Below are 11,172 nucleotides of genomic sequence, written 5' to 3' on the forward strand. Positions count from 1 at the left end.
AGACATCCCTCTTCAGTTGAGCTCGAATAATTCCCAATGTAATGCTAAGGATTTGTAAGACCTTGCATAATCGTGGTAAATTTCTAATCCTTTGCGATATCTCACACAGCCCCGAACTTGCACCACCGTTATTATATAATTACCTGCAAATTCAGTGGGTTAACATCAACTTTTTCACACTGTGCATTCCCTCTTACTTCTGGTTGATCCATCAAATAAAGAAGTGATTTTTTTTCTAATGTGTATGTGGGCCACAATATATACACTTCAGCCTGCTGTATTGAGCTTGGGCCTTGGTTCCCAATCTGTTCAATTGAAAAAACGTTTTACAAATAAAGAACAAATCAAAGATAAGGAACTAGATCAAGTTTTTTAGAGCTTAAATATAAATGTACTAAAACGGTAAAATTTATGTAAATATAATTGATTTGCAAACAACTCCCTTCTGGCAAAGGGATACTTAATTTAGAAATAGTGTATGTTTCGTACACTTTAAGGTTGTTTGCATTCTTTAGACATTTCAAATTTTTTAGTTATGATAAATTTTCTGCTTCATTAAAAAAAGGAATATGCAAGAAAAATATTTTCAATAATTCAGAAGGGCAAATAATTTCAATCATAATGCTTGCCCATCTGGTAGTTTTTTTTTAGCTTGCTTACTCCTATACATACTTTAGCTTTATTTCTGTAATTAATAACAAAAATCGAAGAGTGTTTGTCTAAGTTTAGAAAACTCGTTTATTATAGGATAAGTCACGAAAATTTTTTTTTTTTAATGATTATTGATTGTTATTTTTACGCCAATTCGCTCAAGGAAATGTTTTTTAATTACAAAATATGTAATAATCTACATAATTTAAAGTAGACAATATGACAAGCCATCCTCTGAAATTGAGGAAAAAAAAGGTGTTAAAAGTTGTTAAAAAATAAAAATTAAAAAACTAAAACTTTTTGGGGCAAATATTTAACTAATTTCATCCACATTTTTGATTTTAGCATTTAAAACGTTACAGATCAACCAAACGTAAAAATTTTCCACCGTTTAATTAATACTTATAATTATTATTAAAATAAATATAGAATAATAAATAGGGTCGTAAATATTTAAAAATAATAAATATTAGCTGGATTAAACTGAATATAGTCCTTAACTGCCGTCTCTTAACTTTTTTCACCTTTCCTTTCGTACCATAAATGAACTGATTTTAGTGTTTATATAAGGTACTGTTGTTAAACTCGATAATGCTGAGTCAGAGTTTGATAACGTTTTTCACCCACCCCCCTCATTTAAATGCCGATTTCCCAATTAAATGCAATGAATTGTATAACTAACTATTGTATGACATGCTATTAAACTTCGGATGCAGTATATTTTGCTGAACTCTACACAATTTCATCAATAAAGCAAGAAAAGTGCAGTCGTTTTTTGGTTTAATTTGAAATATAAATAAGAGTGTAAAAATTGATATCTATAGTGAAAGAATTTTTACTATGTACAGCAGATATATATTTTTATACAATTTAGTTATTTGAAGGAAATTGTTTTGTTTTCCATGAAAAAACTGCCATATGAAGGCAGAAACGTGCATGAAAACTCATCTAGATATCTTTAAATATGTATGATTATATTGTACAATTATGTAATTTTGGTAATTTTTTCAATTGCCTGTTATATTGTTATTTACATACGTACAAGAACTTGCGAGATGATACGTGAAAAAGCGAAATTTTTCTTTTAAATTTGTATATAAGTATCCGTGAATGAAAATCCGATCTTGAAACAAAATGTTTTACATTACATTTCGCTGCGACATCGCATCAAATTATAGAAACTTTTTTGAAAAAATGACTTGGGTTTGTTTTAAATACCGCAAAACTGAAATTAGAAATATTTAACTCCAGAAATATGTCCCGTGCAATGTGCAATATAACACCCCGTGGCGTAAAAAATAGACACGCCAATAGCATGTTCTGAATATTTGGTATGACATCAAAGGTTAAAATGATTAAATAAAGTTACTCTTTGTCATACCTCATAGACATGTATGACTTCTGGTCCGACATCAGTCTCACGAACTTTCACCTCAACAAGCTCCTCAGATTTGTTGTAAGTAATCACTTCAGGAAGGGAAACTCTTAAAAAACAAATACAACATTAAAGAATCAATCATTGATTCAGACTTTAAATAATGAATTACAGATTAAATAAATAAACGAGTAACTCAAGCATTAATAACCGGTTCAAATAAATTGGACAAAAAGTTAGTAGAGTTTTAATTCCAAAAGTTGCAGAATCCACTTTTTCTAATATTGCTTTACAAGAAATTTTGCCTATTAATTACCTATTTTAGACAGATATGGTGAAAAAAATTCATTTTTCCGTTTTATGGCCTGATTTTATTAATTTTCCTCTCAAATTCAATTTTATTTCCTTAAAATTAAGAAAATTATTAGACTTTATATCGTAATTTTGAATTTTTAAATCATTTTAAATTCTGTAATATCTCACATGATATGGTCTGGAAAATGGACTGATATGAACTTTACTCAGCGTTATTTATTGGCGATCAGTATTTATTAATTAAATAAATATGAATATCACGTCGATATAGTAATTTTTATCGGAAATGATTCTTGATATAGTAAGTAAAAAACGTTAGATAAAGAAGTAAAAAACGATGGAAGAAATTAAGCTAATCAATGTATTGTCAAAACAGTGAATTAATCAACGAATATGTTTGTAAATAATAAAAAGATTATAAACTTATATATTGTGGTATGGTAGCTCTTTCCTTATTAGTACATTATAATTAAGTTTATTAATTAATTAATTAAATTCATACTTTAATTTGATTGAGAAAATTAGTATTAATTTTTTAAGCAAAATACGTTTCAATTACAAAATAATGTAAGCACCGTTAATTTTCTTAAACCAAAATTATTGAATTAGAATTAAATTACTTCTTATAAAAGTCAACTCGATTCTAAATACTTTTTTTTACGAAAACAAATAGTTTTTAAGAGGAGGATCAAGTAAATCAGGGATCTCCGTTTTTACAAAAAACATTTATAAAATTTTTAAAGCCTAGGTTTGGAATATTTTACATCTCCCATGTAAGAATTGCTGGGAAAAATCAAAATTTGATTGGAAACAAAACAATTTATTTACATAAATATCAACTTATAAAAAGCTTATCGACTTATCAATTTATGAAAAGCTTAGCTTAAGAGCATGTTAAAAGCATCATTTTGAAAATAAATAAATTTCAGGTGTTTAAAAGTATGTTTTGGTCTACCATGGACAAGCAAAGATGTTAAATAACGTGGTTTTAAATGGAAAATAGCTTATTTGCAAATAGCATTTTAGCATTTTGTAAATATCTTTCAGATGTTTCCTATATACGAATTTATGAAATTAATTAAATCAGCATTTGTATTTCTACTAAACACTTGCAATAAGTAGCATTTGTTTTTCAAATATAAAATGTAATTGAACTAAACTGAACATTTTACTTACCCTCTCACTGCTAATGCCACTTCCACGCGAACAGGCAATTCAATTTCATACACATTATTGAAAAGTGTGTCATTTTTCTCAGGATTTGTGCTGAAATTTGAAATAAAAGAGCATAAAATTAGCACAAATTTATAAGCACAAATTTATAGAAAACCAACTATAACAAATTCAAACTTATGTTTATTAATTTTTATGAATGCAATCAGTGACGCATTAAAAATAAAGCGAAAATTTCAGCAGTTTTTTTTTTCCATTTACAAATGCCTCTTAATTAATTTATCGTTTTCTTTTAGGATACCTATTTTAGTATAAATGAACGATTTCTTTTTATGCTGTTTTTGAAATATGTTTATAAATTAACATTTTAGAAAACTTAAAAATTTACCAAGTTTTTATTATTTTATAATGTTAGGCGAATAAAAGGGCACCGAAAAAAAAAACACTAGGAAAAAAAGCACCAAAAAATCTCTTCTTGGGATATATCATTACTAAGTTAGATTAATTTTGCTTAAGTACAGAGTTTCATTGTTATTATTTTCCATATTTCATTAAATAATTTCAATTAATGCTTTTACAATGGCATATTTATTAGAAACTAATGCTTTAACTCATTTCAATAGCAATGATTCAAAATAATAATCGCTTGAGGGATTTTATTTGTTTAGTTATTGTTGTCACTAATGGCACTTGCCAACATCTATGGGATACCAGGGGAATTTTTAAGGCAGCGGATGCGTTTCTTGTTTTTCAGTGGCTCTATTCATGGCCAAGAATACGACTTTCGCTATACACACGTCACAGCCCGTTTACAGGGGGGACCCATTCATACATCCATTCATTCATCCGCGGATAGTAATTTTGACCTGAACTAGAGAACAATCAATCACTAATTCAGTACCTTCAGAGGTATTAATTTGCTTGGTAATTTGGAGAAATTAGTGACCCCGGTGGGTTTAACGTGCACCAGTCGCCATTTAATACACAGGATTCTTCGAACTCGCACTCTCACGAACACAAGCCCATCGTCCTACCATCTAGGATTTCTGTCTTTCAGTACGTTTATTAAATGGGTATTTCCGAAATGTTGTTATTGCTTTTCAGATGATATTTAATTTTAATTTGCAAAGTATAGTTCATAAAATAATTATTAAATTCGATTTAAACATTAAAAAAATTTTCTTTTCTAAAAAAGTATTTAAAATATGTTTGTTACTTAAACAGTTTTTTATTTTTGCTGGAATTAAGTTCACCTAATTATAAAGTAATACTTATACCTCAACACTAATTAAAATAAAAAAGAAAAATGTTACAGTTACTTAATTCAGACTGCATTTTTAGCTTAACATCAGTTCCATTTTGATTATACTTGCTCTCTTAAAGAGCAAAACTTGTTTAAATAACCAGTTTCATTACTTGTTCACACCTACTCCTTTACTTACTTTAGATTGAAAATCTAAAAGTGCACTTATATTGATAGTAAGGTCATGCCATGAACATTAATCGAACTTCAGATATCATAAAACAGTCGTAAAATTTTTAAAATTCTTCACATCAAAGTTTAATGTTTCTGATTTATTATGGTACTAGTCGCCTTAGGTGTCCAACTAAGTCACCTATCAAAATTATCTTGCACAACATAAAAACTTTAGAAGTAACGTATATAAAAGTAAACTCATATAAATATTCTCCTCTTACGCATATGCTCTACTCATATACATTTAATTATTTTTGAAAAAAATACCCTACATTTAAGTTTGCAAAATGTTTAAGCATTCACTTTTTTTTTAAACAACATAATTTTTGAGTAACGCTACATAATCACTCAGATTGTCAAGCAAAGAAGAATGCAAATTGGAATAAAAATGAAAATTAATTACCTATTAACAGTCATGGTAAATACCAAGTCACTGGTAGAAGAAACTACTCTAGATGGCTCCAGTAAAATTTTAAAATTTAGCTGAAAGCAAAATATTGATTTCAATAAATAATGAACATTTATGAAATGTATAAAGTTTAGATATTTATCACAGTTATGTTTTAAAATTGAACTAAATAAAGCGAAGTATTGAATTTAATAAATGAACGAAGCAAAATTAAAGCTTAAAATTATTTAGTTTTGGTCATTTATTATAATTAGCTTAAAATTAAATATTTATTGAATAAAATACATAACTTTAAAACATAAAAAAAAAATTACCAAATGCAAGGAATTCTAACATTTGTCACCAGAGTTTCACTGCAAAAAATAGAAGTTTTTTTTCTTCCAGAATCTCTCCGTGTATTTAACGGTTTTAAGTCGGTTTGTTGAAGAAAGAGTTTTTCTCCGTTTTTCAATCACAATCACAAACGTATTAAAATCATCAGTTGAAATTCCAGTTTTTGCCATGCAGTTTTGCGTTCCGTAATATATCATAACCTTTTCTTCAGTCACTTTAAGATTATTCTTTGTCCTTGCTCCTATTTTTCAGTAATAACTCTTTATGGTTTTGAACATTGCATTATTTGACTTTATAATCAAATTGATACAATATCGAAATGAAATTCCCACGATCACCATTTCTTCACAATAAAACACTTAGGGCTCAGTGGCTCAGGGAACAGATCGCGCACCTTCCAATGAAATGTTCCAAGTTCGAATCTCAGCGATGACTGGTGGATACAAACTCTGCCGACATAAAATATCGGACGCTAGTGCTGATTTACTTTGTAACTTTCGCAGAGAAATGCTTTTTCCATATGGTAAGAGTCTGTAGAGACAACAGATTTAATTTTTTTGTGAAAACTTGTATTTTATTACAGGATTTTTTTTACTGAGTGTAAAATAGATTTAAAAAAATGGATTTCAATAAATAAACAATTACTCAAAAAAAATAATAAAAATAGATTATTCGATTTAAATATAAATTATTCAATCATTAAAATAACAAAAATAATTATGAAAAAATCAATTTTATAATTATCGAACAAGAATAATTGATGACAAAATAATTAATTACACACCGTTTTATTGGCTGGCAAAGGATTGCCAATATCACATTTTAATTTATTCTCCCCTGTTATGTCTGGTTGAGCTCCACTGCAGCCAATGGGAAAATCCTGCAAAACAAAACAATGCAGTTATTTCTTTCGTAAATAGAAATGCTTAACATAGTTTCAAATAAAATAATGTATTAAGATTTGGGTTTATTTTATTTCCAATACAGTTATTAGTTATATGAACTGTGTTGAATTATATTATTTGAAGATTTTATTATTCTAAATCTACCATTTTCATAATATATGCCAAGACAAAACGCAAAAATTTCACACACAAATAGCTCTAACAAACGCATTACTACCATTTATTTATTATTATTTTACAAGTCAATAAAGCTTTGAAAATATCTGTCCATTGTTTAATACTATTACACATTATTATTGAGTTAAATCATCAGATTTATATAAATGAATTTAATAAAAATCCAGAATGATCCAAATTTGACTGAAATTCTTTCATTTGATTTACTTAAACGAAAAAACAGTAAATTTTTTTATCATATAAAGATATTAAGCTTTTAACCAACACATCTTAGAAGAGAGAAGGCCTCAGCATGGATTGCAATAAAAAAGAAATTTGATCCTTTGGAAGTCCAAACATAAAGACATCTTCCGTAATCCCACACTGCGCAGCTGAGTAACCAGAACGTAGTAACATCTTTCTTATTTTTTCCACCATTCCATAATTTATGATCGTTGCGTCGGACTACTAAATTGATACGTGCTGAAGCCTTCTCTCTTCCAAGAGGTGTTGTTTTAACAGTCTCTAACATAATGATAAGGAGTTGTCTAATTATAGTACATAGAGAAGTCAGTTGACTTACAAGTTTAGAACGTTCTATGTTAACGTAGTTAACATCAAGTGGCATGGTTACATGAAGCATAGATTCAAAGGCGTCTTCTCCACCATTTCTGATAGTCATATCAAGTTCCAGACGCTTTTTAGTTCCGATTGAATATTGTTCCATGTTTCTGAAGAAAAAAAAGGAAACCTATATAATTTGAAGCTAATTTGAATTAATTACACCAATTTTAAATTTTTAATTTTAAAATATGATATTTATCTAAATTAACTCTAAATTAACATATTTAAGTTGATAATTTTGGATTCGTATGGTAAGAATTACTATTCAAAATAGCGGAAATAAAAAGAACACAGAAAACTCAAGACTCGCCAGACTTGTATGAGAAGAAAAAAAAAAAGTGATTTGAAAAATGAAACGTTAAGTGGCCAATCTCATTTACGTTTGGTAAATCTTGGGCATTTATACAAATACTACATCATGTCTAATTCGGGTTTAATGAATTTAAAATCTGAAATCAATTTTGTTTTTTAAAAAATGAAATTTTTAGTCTGTTTTTTGTCTAAATGCAGCACGGGGAAGCATTCAAGTGTGGAGATTTCAAATCTAAAATTATTTTGTTCTTACGAAAATTTTCTAGGAGTTAAGTCACACCATCAGGATTAAAAGTATATAAAAGCCCATGCCCGATAGTGTCGTCGTATGCGGCTTGGGTCGCTTCTCTTTTATGATCCATTCAGAAACACACAAGGAAACAGTTCATAATAGAGAAGTGCTTTTAGAAGTGCGTATGATGACAGTTCTGAGCATGGATTCCCATGCAATTTTATTTCTTGGAAGTTGTCGCAACATTTATGCGACCCTCTGTTATATCTACGTTTATAAACGTGTACATTTTGATAAAAAAAAATAGATGAAATGTGCGTTTAAAAATTAATTGGAGAAAGAAACTGATTGCAGTTTTGAATTTAACGATACAAAAGTATCTAAGACCTGTTAAAAAATTTTCCAACTACAGAAATTTTTTTCTTCTTCCTAGTGTTATTGAACAATATTTACATTGAAATTTAATGATACTATCCTATAAGAAGGGTAAACAAGGACTAGTTATCGTAATGATGTGTAACAACTTGGCACATTATTAAGGCTGAGGCAGGTGAATCGATATTATGTTAAGCACGCTTAAAACTTTCTGACGGTTCACATATTTTTCTACTTTAAAAAAAAACTATGTTTCTAAAATGAGTATCATTTCAATTTAGAGAACATTAGACAGGCTTTGGTAGAGCAGAGTTGGTGTACTTTTGAAAATTTATTCTATTGTATAATGGTAAAGAATAAAAAACCATAATGAAGTCCCTTTTTACCGTAAAATATTATACAGTTATTTTCACAGTCATGTTTATTTAATTAAAGTTATTAAGTGATTTTGCGATAATTATCACTGTAAAAAATACGGTACATCGTATTTCTTGATCCGTAACATGTTCCGATAAAAATCGATTTTATGGTAAAAAGTACTGATACTCTGAGTGTTTGTTCTTTTTACCTTAATTGGATCCGGAATTTTTTGACAGTGAAGAAAGAATTTGAATAGTAAAAACATATAAAGTTTGACTTACGGAACTGCAAATAACTGTAAATCTGGAATACAAACATCATCTTTACCGCAATTCTTTTCTATGTTCAACTAAAAAATAAAAAATTATTTGTTAGAAAAAACAAACTGAACGAATCTTAAAAGCTATTTATATGGGGGCACACAAATCAAAATAAATTGGTTTTAAAAATAAAATCGATACATTTTTATTTATAAATGCTGATTAATTTTATCCAAATATTATAGATTTAATTTTATGGTTATAATAGTATTTTTAATTTACTTTATAATTTATTTTTGTGTTTATGCTTAAATTGTATTAAAATGAACGTTCATAAAACTTATTACTTACCTCATTGGTTGCTGCAGTTTGAACATTTTTGTTCAAAATGGGTTTCAAAAAATGTCTGTAAGGCTCCAGATCTATAAGTTCATAACTGGCTTTTATTTCGATTGGAGATAATTTGTCTCGGATGGCATTCTGAAAGCAAGAACAAAAAATTTATAATTTTTAATTGCAATAAATGTTAACAATTTCTACTTTCTGATAATAATAAGAAAATTCACAATTCTTCTTCATTTGCGCGATAGCCCTGGGTGGGCCCTGGCTTTCTCTAGGAGTCTCCTCCTACTGTCACTTTATTTCCTCCTATTGTCCCTACTGTCCTTGCATTCTGATTAAATGTCCAGCATATTTTAATCTTTGTATTCTTATATACTTGACAACATCAGGCTTACTTAAATTTATAGATAGCTTTGAGTTAGTTCTTCTTCTCTGTAAGTCGTTTGCCGGAATTTCGTATGACACTTTTCCCAATAATTGCAATCGCCTCCTCGTCTTTTGACGTCAGTGCTCAGGTTTCAGAAGTATAAGTCACGGCAGGTCTTTTAAGAGTTCAAAATCATAATTAATTAAGCTTAATTTTGTATTTATGCATTAGAACTTATTTTGATAAAATATGTACAAATGTATAGATTTCAATTTTTCTTTTTTGAGAAATATTTAAATATCTAAATATTATTGAAGAACTCTTAAATATTTTAACATCTCAAAATAGCATTTTTATATATACAGTTAGATAGATATTATATACAATAGTAAGACATATTTATCTAGAATCACAGAGGAAAAAAAACACAGATAAAAAGCACCTAATAAACTATTATATAAATTTAACGTCTGTTTCGCTTCGGGCAGTTGAATCCAAATTTATTGAAATTAATTATTCACGTGCAATTATATTTTTATTTAAAATATTATTAATATATTATTATATTAATATAAATATAAAATAATATATCAATTAATATACTAAGAAAAATTTACGATTCATTGAAAAGTTTTTTAGTAGTTCATAAATTCTTGCTTCCTTTTTTTAAATTTAATTAATATACAAAGTAAAATTTGCAATTGACTGAAAAGAGCTTTTAATAGTTTATAAATTTTTGACTTTTACTGAAATTACATAATATATAATATTGCTAAAAATAATGTATCAATTAACAATAACCTTTCAAGGAATTTATCTCTTGATAAGTTGAAAATATTAGTAAAAGTGATAAAGCATATCATTAAATATATTTTTTGAAAAAGCAAGAAGTTACAGTTTTTGAAAAGTGATTAAGTAATTTTCTTCTTGCTTTTCTCCCCACATCTTTTTCCATGCTTTTTCTGGACTTTTCCCGGCGGTCTTCTTCCCGACCACTATTTATCTATTCTTTTACGTAATAACATATTATATTGTGAAAAAAATGTTCTCAAGGCTACTTATTATTAAAAAGAGTTATCAAAGCTAAACAAAAAAGAAAGCTAAACAAACCTGAATAAAAATTTTACTCTTATTGCAGTATTGCACATCTTTTTTAAGACGTATAGTCTGCGTCCTATTTGATACAATGTATGGATTTGCATCTAAAAATAACGCACGGGCACTTTTTTGCTGAGCATCAGTCATGAAAGTATAAGTCAGATCTGCAAAATTTAATGTTTGTAAAAATGATGAAAAGAACAAAATTTTTACATTGTTAAAAAATATATTTAATTTTGTCAATCTATTATAAAAATTCGAAAAATCCATAAATTACATACCTATTTCAGAAGCAACTCCGATTCCATTATAACTTAAACAAAGAGTAGCTTCTATGCTGAAAATAAATGATATATAAACAGAATTTAAAGGATACATACAGTAAAATTATTGAATAATTATATATAT

The 11,172-nt window shown here is 27.8% G+C and overlaps 1 protein-coding gene across 1 annotated transcript in view; it reads right to left on the reverse strand.

Moving 5' to 3' along the window:
• LOC107437681 (integrin alpha-PS2) overlaps positions 1 to 11,172 on the reverse strand; it is an 85,817-nt gene that overhangs the window by 6,032 nt on the left and 68,613 nt on the right. Inside the window, exons 16-25 of the mRNA XM_043045912.2 lie at positions 11,046 to 11,101; positions 10,777 to 10,928; positions 9,309 to 9,437; positions 8,979 to 9,046; positions 7,378 to 7,525; positions 6,518 to 6,613; positions 5,395 to 5,474; positions 3,518 to 3,607; positions 2,033 to 2,135; positions 133 to 305 (exon numbers count right to left, since the gene is read on the reverse strand). Coding sequence (XP_042901846.2) covers positions 133 to 305; positions 2,033 to 2,135; positions 3,518 to 3,607; positions 5,395 to 5,474; positions 6,518 to 6,613; positions 7,378 to 7,525; positions 8,979 to 9,046; positions 9,309 to 9,437; positions 10,777 to 10,928; positions 11,046 to 11,101 — 1,095 coding nt within the window. The remainder of the gene's footprint in view (positions 1 to 132; positions 306 to 2,032; positions 2,136 to 3,517; positions 3,608 to 5,394; positions 5,475 to 6,517; positions 6,614 to 7,377; positions 7,526 to 8,978; positions 9,047 to 9,308; positions 9,438 to 10,776; positions 10,929 to 11,045; positions 11,102 to 11,172) is intronic.

This window comes from Parasteatoda tepidariorum, chromosome 10 (assembly GCF_043381705.1).
Source record: "Parasteatoda tepidariorum isolate YZ-2023 chromosome 10, CAS_Ptep_4.0, whole genome shotgun sequence".
Lineage (NCBI taxonomy): Eukaryota > Metazoa > Arthropoda > Arachnida > Araneae > Theridiidae > Parasteatoda > Parasteatoda tepidariorum.